The 20,201-nt window shown below is 38.0% G+C and overlaps 1 protein-coding gene across 12 annotated transcripts in view; it reads right to left on the bottom strand.

The window, feature by feature from the left end:
* The window catches only part of Bltp1 (bridge-like lipid transfer protein family member 1), a 203,334-nt gene that overhangs the window by 6,690 nt on the left and 176,443 nt on the right, over positions 1 to 20,201 (bottom strand). For all 12 annotated transcript variants that reach the window (XM_048812004.1, XM_048812005.1, XM_048812000.1 and 9 more), the window contains 13 exons: positions 19,670 to 19,831; positions 19,023 to 19,162; positions 17,750 to 17,951; positions 14,023 to 14,223; positions 13,113 to 13,292; positions 10,962 to 11,099; positions 9,985 to 10,242; positions 8,928 to 9,078; positions 8,391 to 8,548; positions 8,071 to 8,263; positions 7,439 to 7,656; positions 3,182 to 3,433; positions 1,967 to 2,170 (listed from right to left, as the gene is read on the bottom strand). In XM_048812004.1, the coding sequence (XP_048667961.1) occupies positions 1,967 to 2,170; positions 3,182 to 3,433; positions 7,439 to 7,656; positions 8,071 to 8,263; positions 8,391 to 8,548; positions 8,928 to 9,078; positions 9,985 to 10,242; positions 10,962 to 11,099; positions 13,113 to 13,292; positions 14,023 to 14,223; positions 17,750 to 17,951; positions 19,023 to 19,162; positions 19,670 to 19,831 (2,457 nt within the window). The remainder of the gene's footprint in view (positions 1 to 1,966; positions 2,171 to 3,181; positions 3,434 to 7,438; positions 7,657 to 8,070; positions 8,264 to 8,390; positions 8,549 to 8,927; positions 9,079 to 9,984; positions 10,243 to 10,961; positions 11,100 to 13,112; positions 13,293 to 14,022; positions 14,224 to 17,749; positions 17,952 to 19,022; positions 19,163 to 19,669; positions 19,832 to 20,201) is intronic.

Raw genomic sequence — 20,201 nt, 5'->3', positions numbered from 1 at the left:
GCCTCTGGCTTTCAAGAGACTAGAATACACAGAATGTCAGTCATTTCAAAAGCTGCACGAATCAAGTTTAAAAATGCAGCCGTGTGTGTGTGTGTGTGTGTGTGTGTGTGTGTGTGTGTGTATCACTTGTCAAGACCAAAGCTTTGAAAAAACCTAATATTTTTTTGTTTCTCAAACTTTAAAATGAATATTATTTTCAACTGAATTTCACATGTCTGAACTTGAATTTCATTAAGTCCAAAGTATCCACAGATGCATTACCTCAGAATTCAGGACTAAATATGATCCTGACCTTGAAGTTAGGTACAAGTTCTAGTACCTAATAATAGCACATACATATGCTATGGTTACACTACTGCTGTCTTATAAAAGTATTTTTCTAGGTACACAGACATCAATTCTGTACGCTAACAGTGCCATGGAATATCCCAGTTGAAAAGAATCCCATTCCTTTGGAAGGTAGGATAGTAAACACAGACATAATCTTCTAATTTACTTTTTCACCTTCCTTTGTATTTTGATTTTGTAACAGTATCTATTTAATCCCTAGGGTCACTTATTTCATGATATCTATTCCCCATGGGATCCAAGTCAAATTTAAGTCAAACCTTCAGGCCTCAGTGTGTTTCAATCTATTCAGTTTTCCAATATATCAGATGATTGATAAAAAGAATGTGGTAAACATAAACCCCAAAACAACCATAAAGGAAGAGCTACCTGACCATGTTACCACAGGACTAGCATATCTAATCAAATGGGGAAACAAAACAAAACAGAAACCACTCACTAAAGCACCTCTTCAAACTGGAGACTTAGCTGGGTTGGTGGTACAGGCCTGCAATCCCAGCAACTCAGTGGCCTCAGCCAACTTGGGAAAGTGTTCTGGGCTCAATCCCTGGTACCAGTAAGTAAGTAAACAAAACTTATGACTTAATAGGAATATTACACTAACTTCTGTTTTGTTCTAGCTATGTAGAACCTGAGTTTGTGACATTTTGTTACTTAATTATCATTTCCCAAACCTCCAATTTTTAGTGTAAATATAAAATATATTTCAATATTACTTTCCAAAAATATCCCCCAATATAATAAACTTCATTTTATTTGTTTAAAGCCAATCTTATTTTGAATGCTTTCAGTTACATTTAAAATAATTTGATGCCCCTGTGGGCTGCTCTGGTGCTGAATGCCGTTAATTGTCCATGCCCCACCTGAAAGAGAACAAGGACTCTGGGTCACAGCCCCCAGCTTTGCCTTCTTTCAGCAGGAAGCACTTTGGAGATGTCATCACCTGGTTTTCCACGGAAATGGAGTGCAGAAATTGACAGTGGGGAAGTGTAACAGAGTCCATTTCATGCTTCAAATATAACCCTGGCTGCTCTGCCACTGCAATTTATTTTTAAAATGGACATTTCCTTCTTTTCCTCTCTTCCTACTCCTCCCTAGTCTCTCCCTTCCTAATCTCAGGGGAAATAGGATTATCCTCTTCCAATAGACAGAGTACACATCCACCATAAGAATGAAATAATCCACACTTTGGAGATGGCACCAGAAGATCTCAGAAATGACTGTCTCCCAAATTAACAAGTGAATTACAACTCCAGACAGAGCACACATGGAATGCAGCCTTTGAATCACCATTTTAAAAGCCTCTCTTAAAAGTTCCTGCTGATGAGCAGAATCACAGCCTTTGGCTTTCTCCTTTGCTAGCAAAGCAATGAACCGTCTTCTTTTTTTTTTTCCCCCCAAAAGATAAACAAGAATCATAAAATAATTTGAGCCCATGAAATGTTACACTACCAGGTCAGAGGTTCATGTACCAAACAGTCACCATGTTGACATAAATAAAAAGTGAGAACTGTGTAAAGAAATGAGAGCTCCACCTCCTCTTAAGATTCTAAACACAGTCAACCAAACACCAGAAGGAAAACACAAAGGAAATCCCTCTCCAAGACAAGCTGTTCACCTTCATTCCTGGTGGCTGTAACATAATTGAACCATTCTTTCACACTTGCTACTCCATGGGGTGGATTTTCATGGCGACGCCGTGTGATCTTGGTTATTGTTGCCATAGGACTTTCCAAGGCACCACATGGTTTGGTAACCATGGTGTTATGGCCCAGATGGAAATCCAAGGTTTGTACAATATATGTAGAATGATCACTAGAACCTAGAACAAAAGAAAAAGGAAACTTTTTTTTAAAAGTTGTTGATGGACCTTTATTCTTTTATATGTGATGTTGAGAATTGAATCCAGTGCCTCACACATGCTAGGCAAGCAATCTACCGCTGAGCTATATTAGATTTAAGAAATAGTGGCCTTGCTATCTTGTGGCCTCAGAGCAACAAACTTAAAATCATATGAAGACAGGGAAGGCCATAAAATGAAGAATAAATGAGAAAAAAAAAACCAAATAATTCTTTTAGTTGCAACTAGATTTATTCCCAGTGAGATGAAGAGTATCAACCATTTTTTTCCCCTTTCATCCTTCATCATTAAGAACCACTGAGTAGAAAAAAAATCAAAGTCCAAAAGAACTGGGTTTTATCACTGTAATTAAAGAGGTAAAAGCACAGCCTTCCCTGCAAATTTTAAAATATAGTCTTTAATGGCCAAGAATTTCTTCATCCTACCATGTTTGATTTTTTTTTTTTGCAGGGGGTTACTAGGGATTGAACTTAGGGGCACTTTGCCACTGAGCCACATCCCCACCCCTATTTTGTATTTTATTTAGAGACAGGGTCTCACTGAGTTGCTTAGCACCTCATTTTTACTAAGGCTGGCTTTGAACTCACGATCCTCTTGTCTCAGCCTCCCAAGCTGCTGGGATTACAGGCGTGCACTAACACTGATCTTGTTTTAATAGGAATACTTATAATACCTATTATCATGACTAAGGCCATACACAGCAGCACCAACTTTAGGAAACAGTAAGATAGCAAGATCAGAAATATGTCACTGACATGTTCCAGACTTCACTGATACACTGGCAATGAACTCCTTAATATTCCAGGTACATGATAACAGAGATGGACTTCAGAAGTATAAAAAAATAGACAAAAGATTTGAGAATGGAAAAATGGTTTGTTATTTATAATCATATCAGAAAATCATAGTCTGGAAAAGTATACACAGGTATACAGATGCACAGAAAAATATCAAAAGTATATGTCAGTTTACCATCTTCCCAGATTTTCTGAGCCTCAGTCCAAAAAGCAATATTTGGTTCTTCTAAATGAAAAAGGGCCCAGGATTTTGAACGGAAATTTGGACCATGAAAACAAGCCAGTGTCATATGATTTCCATGTAAGCTCATTGATCCTCCAAACTGCATTCCATCTTCCGGTAATGGGATCTGAAATAAGGATATGTGGCATCCTGATACCACCTTCAATACTCCAGGCCAATGTCGATGATGAGCTGCATCAAGCACTGCAACAAAACCAAAAAACATTGACCTTGAATTGCCTCATAAGCATCCTGGACGGACCAGGCAGGCAGCAGGTGGCCCCTTTCTACAGATGAAAGTGACTCAGATAATGAATGAAGATACAACACCGGGCCATCATTAAGCAAAAGTGGAAAAGATGCTACATGAGGACGGACAGAACCAAGGAAAGCAGTAAACTGCTAACAGTAATTACAACTCAGATTTCTATAATGATTCACGATTTACAAAGTGCTTTTGCAAAATTCTCACACAACAACTAAAATAATTCTATAAACTCAGTATTCCACCTTGACCCTTCAGTGAAGAAGCAGGACTGTGGAGAGTCCAGTTCTGCTGTTTACTCTTCCTCACCCTGCCTACTCTGCTTGAAGTGAGGCTAGGAGTAGGAGCATAGGGAGCTTATTAGAAATGCAGATTATCAAGTCTATTTCATGCCTACTGCTTCAGATCTGCATTGTAAAAAGGTTTTAGATGCAAATTAAAATCTGAGATGCACAAAGCAGACACCAAATTCATATTTCTATTTTCCACTTATTCTAGGATGTTCTTTTTGCTTGTTCCCCACACCTTTCATATGGGATTTAATGAAGGATCATGCACTGTATTTAGTTTTCTTTAATCTAAAATAATTGCCTATACCTGATGATTGTTTTTCATAACAAGGACATGTTATAGAACATCCCCCAATTGGTAAATGCCTGGTATCAACACTAGTTTATATAGGGATTAGAGGACAATATTAATGCAACCACAAGAAAGACACTGACAAAAATCTAGAAGTAGGGTATTCTGAAGGACAAGTAGCCAGGTCCCTTTAACAAGCTGGGTCACACAAAAAGCAACCTTACCAAATGAGAGAGTAAAGGAAGAGAACAACCAGATCCAAACTCATATCTTGAACTGGATATACTGACTTGGGTGGACCACTTGTAAAAGGATTTTTTTTTTTTTCAGGTCAGTCACAGAAATTTGAATGTGCCATAGGACATACATAATAAGCAAAATGGAAAGTTGGAGACTGTTAATTAGGAAAGGGTAATAAAACAATATTAATGACATTTTTGTAAAACGTATACATAGGTACATAGATGCACAGAAAAATATCCAAGTGTGTGCTCTAAATTGTTCACAGAGTCAATTTGTGTGTGGAATACAATGTTTTCATTTTTTGATTGTAGTTTTCAGTTTTATTTTTTCAATGCTCATATAATACTTCTGTGATAAAAAGTTATTAGCTACTTGTCCTACAGAATACCCTACTTCTAGATTTTACCACTTTTTCCTTTTACCACTGTTAGCCCAGTTAAAGTCACCATCACCTCTTGCTTGGACTCATGCAGTGGCCGCCTTAGGGTGGAAATAGGAGTACGCACTTAACAATGGTAACTACTGAAACCGCTCCTTACTGCCACTCTCAACTGCTCCACACATGGCCAGAATGATGCTTTTAAAGGCATATTTTAAGAAGTGAAAATACATATGTTCAAAACTCCAACAGCTTCCAATGACTGATGACTGACAATCCTGTCTGTGGTCAACACCTCTGAATTCATGTTCACCATTCTCCTCATTGCTCACTGGCACTTGCCACAGTGCCTGCCTTAATGGTTTTCAAATGAACCAAGTCTGTTCACATGATAGGAGCTTTAGACCCTCCATGAACCCTGTGCCAAGAACTTTCTTCCTCCAGATCTCAGCTTCACTCTTTCATTCATTCACATTTCTACCAAAATTTCACTTCAGAACAGGCTTCCCTGATTGCCCATTCTAAAGTAGCTATCCTTATATCTTAGCATTTCCTTTTTTTAAAACATTATTTATTTATTCTAATTTGTTATACATAATGGCAGAATGCAATTAATTTCATATTAAACATAGAGAGCACAATTTTTCAAGTCACTGTATACAAAGTATTTCCCCACCATTCGTGTCTTCATACATGTGCTTAGGGTAATGATGTTTAACTCATTCCACCATCATTCCTACCCCCTTGCCCCCTCCCTTCCCCTCCCTCCCCTTTGCCCTATCTAAAGCTCCTCCATTCCTCCCATGCTCCCCCCTCCATTGCCATTATGAGTCAGCCTCCTCATATCAAAGAAAACATTCAGCCTTTGGTTTTTTGGGATTGGCTAACTTCACTTAGCATCATATTCTCTAACTCCATCTTATTTACCTGCAAATGCCATGATTTTAGTCTCTATTTCTATATTCTTCCCTTTGTTCTTTTCTCAGCACTTCTATCTTAAATTATTTCATATATTTAATTAGCAAATTATTTATGGTCTGTCTCTCCTATTACAATATAAGCTTCATGAGGGCAGGGATTGTACCTACTACTAGATCTCTTGTGACTAGAACAGTACCTAAACACATGTTTTTTGCTTAATAAAATATTTGCCAATTACTGAATTACTGAGTGAAAAATATTAATCTAATATCAGTTAATAAATCCAAACTCAGCTATTTTGAATGCATAGCCAGTGTTCCAAACCAGAGCATGACATTGTCATAAACAATACTTAGGGGCATGGGGTGGGCAGGACTGCAGATGAGCTGTGGCAGGGAAAGGAGACAATAAGGACAATGACTTCCCAAGTGGCCTCTCACTCACTGGCAGGTAGGAAGTCAGTCTCTTTCTGAGTAAACGGGATAAAGAGCTACAGGATACTTCCTAAATATGGCTTATACATTATTATTTTTAATTAAGAATACAATACAATGTATGTTTTTGGTGTGTTTGGTACGATAATTGTATTTATGTGGGTTTGTCTCTGTGTCCTCTATTCTGTACCGTTGGTTTACAGGTCTATTTTGGTGCCAACACCATGCTGTTTTCATTACTATAGCTCTGTAGTATAGTTTAAGGTCTGGTATAGTGATGCCTCCTGCTTCACTCTTCTTGCTAAGGATTGCTTTGGCTATTCTGGGTCTCTTGTTTTTCCAAATAAATTTGGAAAGTAGATTGCTTTTTCTACTTCTATAAGGAATGTTGTTGGAATTTTAATTGGAATTGCATTAAATCCATATAATGCTTTTGGCAGGATGGCCATTTTGACTACATTAATTCTTCCTATCCAAGAATATGGGAGATATTTCCATCTTCTAAGGTCTTCTTCAGTTTCTTCAGTGTTCTGTAGTTTTCACTGTATAGGCCTTTTACCTCTTTTGTTAGATTGATTCCCAAGTATTTTATTTTCTTTGAGGCCACTATGAATGAGGTAGTTTTTCTAATTTCTCTTTCAGAGGGTTCATCACTGATGTGGGAAAAAGGTACACTCATACATTGCTGGTGGCACTGCAAATTAAAGCAACCACCCTGGAAAGCAGTATGAAGATTCCTTAGAAAACTGGGAATGGAACTACCATTTGATTCAGCTATCCCACTCCAAAGGACTTAAAATCAGCATACTATAGTCAGGCAGCCACATCAATGTTTATAGAAGCTCAATTCACAATAGCTAAATTGTGGAACCAACCTAGATGCCCTTCAATAGATAACTAGATAAAGAAACTGTGGTATATATACACATTGGAATATTATTCAGCATTAAAAGAGAATAAAGTTATGACATTTGCACGGAGTTAGAGGATATCATGCCAAGCAAAGTAAGCCAATCCCAAAAAACAAAAGGCTGAATTGTTCTCTCTGAAAAGTGGATGCTGACTGACAGTGGGTTGGGGGAAGGCATGAGAAGAATGGAGGAACTTCAACTGGGCAAAGGGGAGGATGGGGGAAGGGGCATGGGGGCAGGAATGATGGTGGACTGAGATGGACATCATTACCCTAGGTACATGTATGACTGCACATGTGGTGCGACTCTACATCGTGTACAACCAGAGAAAGGAAAGCTGTGCTCCATTGTGTATCATGAATTGAAAGGCATCCTGCTATCACGTATAACAAAGTAGAAAAAAATAAATTGAAAAAAAAAGAATACATTTAGTGAAAGATAAAGCATATACAAAAAATTAATTCTAATTCTTACATTGTTCTTGTGAACTTTTCTCTAGGTTGTTAGTCACTGTCTTTGGTGGAAGATAAGGAACTGGTCCCCAAGTAGACAGAGCTCGTTTGCTGGTGTCAAACTGTTGTGTGAAAAATTCCTGGAGCTTCATGCCTATTTTTATCAGGTCTGGTGTTGTTGATCTTGATATCATTACTTGGAAAATATCCCATTTCAAATCTCCATGGACAAAAATCTCACTAGAACATAAAACATAATCTTTATCATATATCCCACAGAAGATAACTTAAACATATAAGAAGAATTATCTTTCCCACCCAACTTTTTCATTTGTATTAGTTGCATAATATAAAACTATTCTGCACAACATATGAAGTGCCTGTGTTTTTCTCACTGGGTGAAAAAAAATGCATTAAAAACAGTCACAAAAGTGTTCAGAGCTGGGTGTGATGGTGCACGCCTGTAATCCCAGCAGCTCACGAGGCTGAGGCAGGAGGATTATAGGTTCAAAGCCAGCCTCAGTAACTTAGTGAGAATCTAAGCAGCTTAGCAAGACCCTGCCTCAATAAATAAAAAGGTGTGGGGATGTGGCTCTGTGGTTAAAGACCACTGAGTTCAATCCCTAGTATTTAAAAAAAAAAAGAACAATATACCTTTTATCAGTCATGCTTGAGTCCAGTGTGTTATATAAGTTTACTTTCCATTCATCTTGAAGCTTAAGGTCAGCATTGCTGAAGATGCCCATGAGGATACTTGAGCCCATGTAGTCCACACGAGCTTCAGTGGAACCCATGGTAATCTGAATTTTGTGACTGGGTTGCTGATTTGGGTGTTCAGAAATATGAGCTAAAATAAAAACATAATTACTTTCCACAGAAACATTTATGGGAAAACGGAAAAATCAGTTTTCAAAAAGCATTTTTCAATGTAATTTTTAAAAGTATGCTACATGAGTCGAGAAACTTCAACATACCAACCATCTCCAAAGCATTGACGTCAATGGTCCCTCCAACTACTCCTCCTTTAGAATCTAACTGTGACCTCCCCAGCCCAACAGACATGCTGATCTCCCGATCGCGATTACTTCCCACTGACAGACGACCTTGGCTCTTCAAACCACTAGTTGTCCAACTGAAAAAAGGAAAAAGCATTGTTAAAGAGATGGTTGCCAATATGGTAAATTAAAAAGGGAGTCAGATTAATAAATAAAAGATTAAGTTTGACAATGAAACAACAGTTCTTAAAAAACTATTGGTAACAGTGATGATGAAGCTTTCTTCCTAGGTAGAAATTGACTCTATTTTCCTTATAATTTCCACCCCCTTTTGGAACAGGTTTTGTGCTGTTTTATACTGTGGTATCCTTACAATAAAGCCATTTTCAGGATGAAAGCATTTGTATCTCTAGCTGGTGTCTGCACTGTCTCAAACTCTTCAGTACTACACAAAGGGTGGAGCTGCTTTACTCTGAGGACAATGACAACGACTGCATTTCTCTCTTGATAGCTTACGTGGTATTTCCCATCACGTTACTCATATTCATTTGCACATTCAGTTGTTTCAAGTTGATGGCAAACACGACAAGTGTCTCCCACGGGGTCCCTTGCTGGCTTGCTGCTTTGTTTGATTTGTTAACAGGAGTTGATGTTTTCGAAAGTGAATCTGAATGAAGATAGAAAAATGAAATACATGTTCGCTCCTATATGTGCCAAGTCCATTACAAAGCAGAAACCGTTCTCATCTCCATGATCCAAAGGGAAAGATGTGACATTCCTATACTGAAACCTAATGTGGATTAGCTGTCACACTGCCTCTGAAGTAACAACACGTTTGTGAAATGCTTACCAAACCCAGCAACCTTGCTTCTTGGAAGCTTATAGGACTCTATGGCCTGCTTCACAGCAGGAATGTGGCTGTGTGCAGAAGAGGAGCACACACCACTCATCACCCTCGGGCTTTCTTCAGCAAGGAGAAAAATCCTACGATGCTGCTGTCGAATAGAGTACTCAACAGCAGGGACCGTTCTGAAATGCAGAGGCTGGCTGGGAACCTGCCTTCTGCATTCAAAGTAACTCAATATGTAAAAGAAACCCTGTACTTGCTCATACCTAATCTGACCTGGTGACAGAACTGCATCTCCCATTTTTATATGTTGAGGTACAAGTACAAGGCCACAGCCCAGTACATACAGTTTTTAAAAGTACTGATTGAATGAAAGAATGACTAAACAAATACAAGGATTAACTTTTAACATCCAAGCATCTTCTGGGAGTTTTATGAGACTATAGGTGTATTTCTGAAAACAACTGTGCCATGTGGAACACACAAATATAGTCCTCCTCTCTTCCTAGTTCCTTAAGGAGCTACAAGCCATCTATTGATCTCTTCTGCTGGCAGAACTTTCAAGTATTTGGTATTTGTTGTTTCTGTGGATTTTTTTCTCCCTAACTTCTTATCATAAAAGCCTCAAGAATGCATCCCCCACCAACTGGGGCAGGAGTCTGTGAGTGACTAAGATTTTTATCTGGGAACACTGGAGGGCTACTGTAATAAAGAGAGCAGTGTCACCTCTTCGAGGAACTGAAGAATCAGACACACTTCTTGACCTTATGGAAGCAGGTGATTTCAGGCTCTGTGCTGTAGTCCCTGGTGACATGCTGCTGTTCGTCATATGCTCATTGAATACATTAGGTGACTGAGGCATGTGGGTGAAGGAGGCTGACTGGCTTGGCTGTTCCCACGTCCTGCAGTAAGCTTTTCTTGATGATTCCGGGGAAAGGTGCTGGCTTACGCCTTCAATGGAATCAGGTGTTCCAGGCCCAGAAGCTAGTGCAAGAGTGGAAAACAAAAGCAAATACAAAAGTAACAGAGCAAAGTTACTATGTTATCAAATAACTTAACTCATCCACCATCTCTAGCCACATTACACATTCCTTCTAGTTCCCCATTTGGCAAGTAGATGGCAATTTACAGTTTGTAAAAAAAAACAGTACTGAATTCTCACATAACTCTATGAAAAGTGCAAAGAGGTCTTCTGGGCCCATTATACAGGTGAGGAAATAGACCCAGTCCTAGCATTTCTTGTATTTTCCACTATATTAGGCTAAACATATTCTACACTTCTACAAATCTGCTTAAGCAAAAACCTACAACACTATCTTAGAACAAGAGACAAGCGAAAGCATAGCAGCAGCATGTTCCCAACACTTTTTTGTTTTCCATGCCTTAAATAACCATAATTAATTTGGATAGTTAAAAAATATATTTCTGCATTTCCAGAGTTTATAATGATTACAGCATAATTATTATAGAATATAAAATGTCAGCTACACTGTGATTTGAGAGGGCAAGACTTCTGTTTGATTCTATGGTGCCCCTGGTACCTGACATGTTAGAAGGGCCCAACAGATGGTTTTCGAATGCCTGACTGCATCACATGGTACAACTTACCAAGGAGGACAAAGTTTCTGTCATCAAGGATGGGTCTTACTACTATTATAACCAAAATTAAAAGCAACCTAATTATAGCCACACAACAAGCTTACTTGGCAAATTTATTGTCTGATCTCCAAGGAACAGACGTCTTGCAATACTTCTTCTATACCAGGCTCTCGGAAATGCCAGAATTTCACTGAGGCGGCGCATATCATATTTAAAGGAGGCAGACCCTATATCACAAACAGCTAATACATAAATAAAAATTGTTAGAACTTACAGATTTCCAAGACTTTCAATATTTTTACATGGAGGGTATCAGATATATCATACAGATGAATTATGCTTAATTTATGAAAATATCAAATTATCAATTTATGAAATATCAAAATAAGCTATATATTATGCTTAACAAGTTATTATATCCTTCCACCAATTATAGAAATAATGCATTATGGGACTATTAGCTCCACTTCCTCTTTTAAGGTGACAGCAAGTTGGATTATATTATCACTGTCTTGATGTTCTCAGAAAACAGTCTCAGCCAGCTTTCCACTTTAATATAGGACTTATCTCAAATATGCAAAATGTACCAACAGGATGAGCTAGGATATCACCTTCCTCAAAGGGACCTGCAACCTAAAGAGCTGTGCGCAGGGACCATTAATTTCCTTCTGGAGGGTTCTTCTCTGAGCACTCCACTCCTAATGTACGTGTTCCTCTTCCCTTTCTGCAGCTTCTGCAGGACACATGTGCCCACGAGGCCCTGAGCCAGCCTTGGCCCCAGCCACTCCAACCCTGCCCCTTATATGTCCCACAGGAATTCCTTCTTTTCTGTCCATTTTATTTCAATCTAAGTTAGTGGTATCAATACCCCTTTAAAAAAATATTTTAGTTATAGATGGACACAATATCTTTATTTTATTTATTTATTCTTATGTGGTGCTGAGGATTGAACCCAGTGAATCACATGTGCTAGGCAGGTGCTCTACCACTGATCAATTTCTTTTTGATCACCTGGGCTTAAAGCCTGAGGCTCCCCATCCCCTCCACTGCTCCTTAGCAGCCTGTCTTCAGGCTGAAGGTTCTCCTGCATCCTCCTGAGCCATTCCCTGCTCTCCGCTCTCACTGCCACAACTCAGGCTTCCGTTTACTATTGTTTGGTGAGATTCAATAGCCTCAAGCAATCTTTCCCCTCCCGTCTTTCTTGCTACCACAAAACTCTCTAAGATCATCCCATTTTGTAAAAGCCTCTAATGTCTTCTCACTGCCAGGATCAGAACCTGATTCCTAATGATCACCTTCCAAATTCTGATCTTGATCTACATTACTGACTCTATCTCTATCCAATCCTTTCTCCTTTTGGACCTTAAATGATGAGTTTGCCCTGTGCTTCAGTCACAGCAAACAAAGTATGCTCCAAAGGCATCCTATTCTGATTCTCCTGTGACACTGAATACTGTGTTGCTTCCTTTGAGAACATTTCTCAACTTTCCAGGTCTTGCCCCAGTATCATTTCCTTAGTGAAGCCTCCCTTAATCACACATAAAAGATAATTTATTGTTTCCTCCTCTTTGTACACACCTCTGCTATAGCATCACTGTCCTGTGCTGCTGTCTGTCTGTCTGCATGAGACCTTGCTCTACTCATGCCTGCTCCCCAGCTGCCCAGCAGAGTACCTGGCCAACAAACCCTGTGGAACACAGGCTTGGTGTTTGCTGAGTGAAGACTGGGTTGCATGCACACATCACACTGAGATCAGTAATCACAGTTTTCTGATTTTTTCAAAATATTCCATATGCATTTAATTTAAAATACTCAAGTCACAATTTAAAGAAAATGAGTGGTCTCCCATATACTATACTATAGCTAGTGACTAAGCTGGCAACACCCATGCTCCCAAGTCGAGACCCTGATACCAAGGAAATGTTTTAAGCATTTACAATTAGAAAATCCAACGAACAAATGAAAAGTCAGAAATGTTACCAATTCATGGTAGAGAGGAAGTGAAGAAGCATTTCAGTTATCTAATCAGGCCTATTTTGGCTTTGCCTAATGTCTTTTTAACTAAAAACGACAGTGCCAATACTGCTCGCACTGATACACTTGAAGACAGCACTGGGGTCTGAGCCCATTTCCCCCTGAGTTTGCCTTGCCCTAAAGCTTGCTATTAAGCATGTTTCATATTTAAATGGTGAAAGCAGAGGTCACTATTAATTCTGGAAAACAATACCTTAATTAAATTTTAAAAAACTATATACCAGATATATTTATTAGCGTAGTGTCCATTTTGCTTGTAGACTTGCTTATAGATTGGCTTTCAAAAAATGAGGCACCTCCTGAACGCCTTATTCGAGACAAACTCACTTTCACAAATTCAAGGTTTATACTGAGTGAGTCTTTTCGACCAGTGACTGAAGTGGGCTCCTCATCCACGTTCCCTAAAAAACGACAACAAAAAAACCCCACACCTATATACATACAAGGTCATCCAGCTAGATGAAGCCGATCCCCCACACTGCAGTATGCCATCAACCCCAATCACTTAGATGAGCTAGCGGCTGTGGCAGAGCATCAGTGTCCTCCCAGCAGGCGCACAGAATGAGGGACTCTCAAAACCCCTCCTTCAATGGCAAAAGTTGGAACTGACATGGAATGTGTGTCTTCATTATCTGTCCAAATGTAAGTGAAGCAATCGTGGCAAAATCTTATGCATTTTTAGTGTTTCGACTGCACTTGAAAATGTCATTAAAATTTAATTTCAGTAAATAATTGACTTAATTAATAATTCTCATTTTAAATTAACAAACATGACCGAGGCACTTAAAATTTTTACTTTATTAAAAATATAGTTTCCCGTACAAATGTGGATTTGGTAAGATTTAAACATAACACATAAGCTCTAATTTCTGAGTAGATTACTGTACTGTGTAGAAAATATTTTCAATTTAAAATCCACATATAGTTAATTTACTCAAATTCCTTATTTCATATTTCTACAAGATGTGAAATAGGGACAAAATTAATATTATCAAATAGATAAAATATAAAAAACTTCTGATCTTAGTTTATATCCATTATTATGATTTATGAAAAGAAAGCTTGAAAAGCCTGAAAAAGCTTTTGAAAAGATGCTACAAATTTGAAAAAGATCAAACATGCATAGTTTACCTAATCCTCCTGATCCAGGTGTGAGGCCAGAAACAGCAGTTTTTTGTTTCCCTGCTCCATACGGATGGAACACGTACAGGGAGAAGTCGGACATGCACGCAGTGAAGCTCAAGCCAGAGGAACTGCTGCTGGAGCTGGTCAGATCCGACTGACTACTGCTGTGCCGACTTCGGCCCAGAGGGCTGCCTAATCCTGATGAGCCTAAGGTGAACAGAAAAGTCCAAAGTGTCTTTAAGCCATAACAATCTTAAAAAGCTACTTATTTATTTTCAAGATACCAAACATGACAGGAAAATAAAATGGAAACCTTCAAACGCTAATATATCAATAGACTTAAATCCCTAAAACAAAATGAGGACTTAGACATATTTTCCCTTGACTTTACAATGTAAATCAAGGCGGGTTACTCTGTTCATCTTTAAAACAACAATTAACATGTGTTTCTGGCAGATTATACAGTTTCCTATTTCTTAGCTCCACTGGAAAGAGGCAATGGAAGAGCCCCAGAGTTGAGTTTAAGCACAGAGGGAGAGCAAACTGGGAAAAAATCCATATCATATAGCTGGAGTCCACATTTTAGTAGCTAACAGTGGTCTAAGAACAGGACATGCAAAGGTAGAAAATAAAAAAGCTCTTTCTCTTAGACATTTACCAAGGAAGGATAGGATAATTCCAAATATGCTTTAAACATGAAAATATGAAACAATACACCATATGATTTGGTTGATGACTCCAAAATCCACCTCCAGACCAGACTTCTTTCTGACTTTCCAGAGTTCCTTCCAATTTTCCAAAGTTGCCAAAGGTCCTTCCTGCATCATGGACTAGTAACTCTCCACCTGCAGAGTTTAGTCCTCCAACCTTCTGCTTGGCTGAATCATATCTGCTTCACATTTCCACCTAAAATGAGCTTGTGTGCTTGGCTCTTATCTGTCCCTTCAGCAGGACCATCTCAATTAGCTGTGTTCTGTGTGTACATATAATTCTTAGCACTGACCTGCACACACATTCAGTAAAGATCCTTTCAAGGAAAGGATTTCATCACACCTACAATTTACTCTCATCATCATTCCTTCCTGAATGTTTTTATAAAATGAGGGGTGGCATTTCATTTTTGTTATTTTCTAAAGCAACCTAAAATGCAGGCATAAACAGAGTTGTTGCGTCATGGTCCTTTCTCTATACATTCTTGGCACTGTGTGTCTGTACAATACTCCTGTAATAATTTCAGTGCTTATGACATTGTCACGAAGAAAGGTGAACATTCTAAGAGAAATAACCTGGCACATTTTACAAACCCCTCCCCCATGGCCAATAAAGCAATATAATGCAAATTAATATAATAAAAATCCCATTTTACTCCATCACATTGACAATGATTAAAGATAAAAGCTTTGGGAATAGTACAGTGAGCTTGATATTCTCACACATCTGTTTTACTGGACAGCAAAACCTATCACTTAAAAAATGTTCACACTGTCCAACACAGAAATTCCCCCTTTAAAAATTTGTTTGTAAATATTCCTATGCAAAAATGTTCATTTAAATATTATTTTTAAAATTCAAGTAAAACAAGAAACCCAGGGAATCTCAAACATATCATCAAAATTATGGGATATCAACTAGCCATTAAAGTTACTTTAGAGACAAATGTTTTGTATTTGGGGAAAATGCCTCTGATATTTCAAATTTTAAAGAGTAATATAGAAGAAGAAACCATATCTCACTTTTGCCTGAGAGAAAAGATAACATCCTTCCAACAGTGTGGGAGAGTGGATGAGACACAGGTAACCTATGATCAAGGGCTGGTACTTCCTACTTTCATTTCATTGGTAATAATTCTGTTTTCCCCATTATTTTATAAAGAGTAATTACATTTATGAAAATATGGTTTAAAAAGCCAACACTACCACTGTAACATCTCACAACTGCAGAAGAATTTCAATCTAATGGGTGACCAAATAGCAAAAACCTTGCTTCTAGGAAATCAACTGTTTAGTTTCCTTAATTTGTTGTAAAAACTTTCAAAGATTCACACAGCAAAACAAATGTTTGTTTTAACCCCTTCCCCAGTATTGTGGGTAAATACTAGAGACAAAGCATCTTCCTATTGATGCTTGATACACTATTTGGGTAAAGTTCTGAACCTAAGATAACTGCTCAAAAAACAGGACCCCCCAGTTTGTTGTTGTTGTTTTTTTTTTCCTTCAAAATCAGAAAGCTGTTTCCCTCTCTGTGGAGTTTGGTGATATAAATCATGGCCTGTCTGACTCCCATGGCTGTATCTGTACTGGTAGCTACTTGTGCAAAAGGTGCAGGCCAGGATGTTCCGGTTGCTATGGCAACAGTGGCCAGGGGTGGCTACGTGCAAAGATGTGTGGCTCTATCAGTCAAGGCCTTGAGTTCAGCACATTGTCCAGGGGATAGAGGATTCTGAACAAAACAAGATGATCCTAATGTCTTGCCAGTCCTGCGTCCTTCAGATTACCTGCTTTGCTGAAACTTTCCCATAATTAACCTTTTGATGAGGAAACTATATAATAAACATGCTGAGCTATCTCAGAGTCAGTCAAACTTCACCAGGGCTTGGTCACCCACCTGGCCCCGGCTTTTTCTCCCTAGGTGTGTCTGTTTGTCTTGTCTTTATCCCCCACCACCCCTCGGGTTTCTGAACTAACGGCGTGCTGGACGTGGCACCTCTCCCCTGTCTTCATGCCGTTCTCAAAACTGGAGAATAGGTTTTTATACTTTTTACTCTAATGCATGCTTTCTTGATGTTGACATTACTGACATTTGAGACCAGATATCTCTCTGGGAGGGAGGAATTGTGGTGACACTACAGGGCATTTAAGCAGCACCCCACTTCCCCACTAGCTTCAAGTCAAAGGCTGTAACTAAGAAAATTCATATTGCCTCCCACACTGCCAAACATCCCAGACCCCGTTACGAACCACTGTGTAAACAATATTTCAATTCTCCTATCAACTTTCATTCAATCTGGTCTCTTGCTTTAAAAATGTTCAGTAAATTCTTTATCATTTACATTTGTGACCACTACATAATTTTTAGGGTAGAAATGGCACTGAGATTTTACTGAGGTGTATCTATCTCATCAGGAAATCATCAGTCATATTTTAAAAACAAAAGTTTTGGGGCTAGTAAAGTGCTTGCCTCACATGCACAAGGACCTCCATGCCCAATTCCCAGCACCACAAAAAAACAAAAACCCCCAAAAACCACTTTTGATACAACAAACAAGAACCAGACAACACAATTTGCCATTTAAAAAATATGTTACCTAACACAATTTTGACACAGCATGATAAGAAATCTTTATAAACAACAGTATGTCTCTTATTTTCCATTTGTAACATTGACTATTCTTAAATTAAAATCTAACTTGGCATCAAAGAAAACTTTCCAAACTTTGAATGTGTGATGACATACTAGTCACATCATAGTGCTTATAGTGTGTACATTTAAACCAAAACCAAAATGCTATCTAATTGCTACTTAGCTAAAAATATAAACTAAACGGTACTCAAGTTCTACTAACACATGAAGTATACTTAAAACTTTGGTCTACTATATATTTTTTTTTCTAGAAATATTCTAATTCTTAAATAGTCTCCTTTTCAAAATTTAAAACATGTTAATTACTATTATAACATTGATTCAAATGTCATATTTGGCTTTATACCAGAGAAATAAAACAATGTTTGCTTACCTGGTATTCCAGTTTTGCTAGCAGAAGTCTTTGTTCCACTCTGAGGAGCAGTGCCCCCGGGGGACAAGGTCTCTGTGGGATATGCTGTACCCAAAGTCTCCAGTTCCCCTCGGTTGGAGGAGAACACCAAGTCCAGGGATGGCAGCTTCAGCATGCACTCTACTCTCGACACTGGCAAGCAGCTAAACTTGATCTGCGAGGGCTACCAGCAGCAAAAAGCCAGAAAAGGTTTCCAGGAACCATATAGTTAAAAAGTTTCCTGTTGGACTCCAGATGTCACATTCAAATTCCATTCTAGTCCACTCACACCAAGCTTATCATGTCTACTCATTTGACACTTACAAGGGTTATGTTTAACATCATCACTTTTTCAGAAACATGATCCACGAGCCAAAGTATATTCACAAAATGGTGTCCTTTTTGAAAAGCTAAATATCGGAAGAGTCATCTCTGAGCAATATTTAGACATCGACATAATTCAGAACTCTTGAAAATATTTATCCTTATGTTATACTTGCTCTTAATCCAGTCTTTTAAAAAAGAAGTAATCTCATTTATATTAAAATTTGAAAAAAACCCCACCATTTTATTAGTAACAAAGATTTTATTTACCCTAAACTCTTTACTCATGTGTTTTCTTCAGACCTTCAAAAAAGTGAGTGCAAACCTCCAGAATTACACACTGAAGACCTTTTGGCCTACTGCTATTGTAAGAAACAGCTGGAACAGATCACCTTCAGCATTGCTTTTCTTCTTTAGCTTGATTATAAAATTTTAGTTGAGATAAACCAAACTGAGAGGTTTAGAGGTTTTCAACTCCTCCTCAACAATTTTACTTCCAAAGGAGTAAATTTGCTAGGACTGTGTTTTAGAATAAAATATTAAATAAAATGACCTAATTCAGCAGAAATCCAAACAGAGGTACTGTTGTGACCTTATATCTTAATAGTTTGTATCACATGGTAAGAACTAAATGTGTACAATAAAAAGGCATAAAATATTTTAAAGGGATTTTAATGTGTATTTAAATTTTTGCCACAAAAGTATGAGATCTAAATTTGAAAAATCCAATGATCTATGAAACATTTCAGAAACAAAGTAGAGTTACACATAAAATTTTACATACTTCTCAAAGTTCAGGCAAACTCTAAACCATCATAAATTTATTAAAGGTCCAAAAGCCTATGGCTAAGAAAACTTCAAAGGGAAATAATGTTGAAATAAACTTAAGGAAAACATTTTTCTTTGAAAAGCCATAAATGAAGCTTATCACCTGAACTCGCACATACACCACGACATCCACAGGGAAGGAAGAGTATGCTGACGTTGAGGATGACACTAGTGATGTTGTTGACTCTTCCATAGGATCTGGTATTTCAAAATGCCCCATGTCTTCATCTTGTGAGCTAACAGCTGTTAAAATATTTAGTTTTAAGTTTTATTATTTGATCAAGAGCAAACTATTGTAAGATTCTTTTCTCTTATATTCAGTGCTCAGCTCAGAGGCCAGAATACCCAGAACGTTTGCTTTTGAAGCTCACCATTCTATACATCTTCCCCTCCTCAAACCTCTTGCTCAGTCTCCCAAAGAAACTCCCCTGCCACTCAAAGTACACAAAGGAAATAGTTATTATACCTTTGCCCTCAAGGACACTCTAACGTAGAACCTGAGGTTGTGGACCTTGTCATCCATTAGCTGTGGCCCTGGGGAAATCATAAAACCTCACAGGACTGAACCATTTTCATAAGGAAATGAGGATCAGATCATCTCTCAGGGAATTTTTCAGCTCTGTAATTCTTTTATCTATTTAATTATAACTGAATGTATTGTAATATGTAATAGCATTAACAAACACTGCTAAGCAATGGGGTCCCAAAACACAGGTAACAATGAAGTGAGTACATAAGGATGGTGCTTACCTGTATAATTCCTTTCGATTGGTGTAATTGGGATTGTTTCTAGAGCCTTCTCCAGGAAGTCCAACAAGCAGGGACTAATAACCATTTCCTCTGGCAATGATTGAAGTGCTACCCAGGCATAGAGCTTGGCTGTTTTTACTCCTCCACTTCCTTTTCCTTTGGCTAAAACATGTGTAAATATTAGGTACACTTAAGGAAATTTAATAAAATGTTCCAATAAAAGATATGAATTTTGTGATACAGCAGAATTATGACAGTTTAATCAGGTAAAGTACCTTATTTAAAAGCATAGAAGAAAACAATAAAAATAGCAGGTTGATGGAAATGATGCATTAATGTTAGAATACAATGATCATTAATGATGCACAACACAATGGTTATTCTTACTTGCTCTAGGTCACAAATTCTGGTTCAATTTTTCAATTTTATACTTTGCTATGTTTTTGGTTAGTATTAGTCCTTTTGTCTATTTAAGAAGATACAGAGAAACTTGACTTACAATATTTAGTGGCAAGTAAGGAAAAATGTCACT

This window comes from Marmota marmota, unplaced genomic scaffold (genome assembly GCF_001458135.2).
Source record: "Marmota marmota marmota unplaced genomic scaffold, marMar, whole genome shotgun sequence".
Lineage (NCBI taxonomy): Eukaryota > Metazoa > Chordata > Mammalia > Rodentia > Sciuridae > Marmota > Marmota marmota.
Note: the sequence above shows the minus strand (reverse complement) of the source record. Positions and strands in the feature narration are given on the sequence as shown.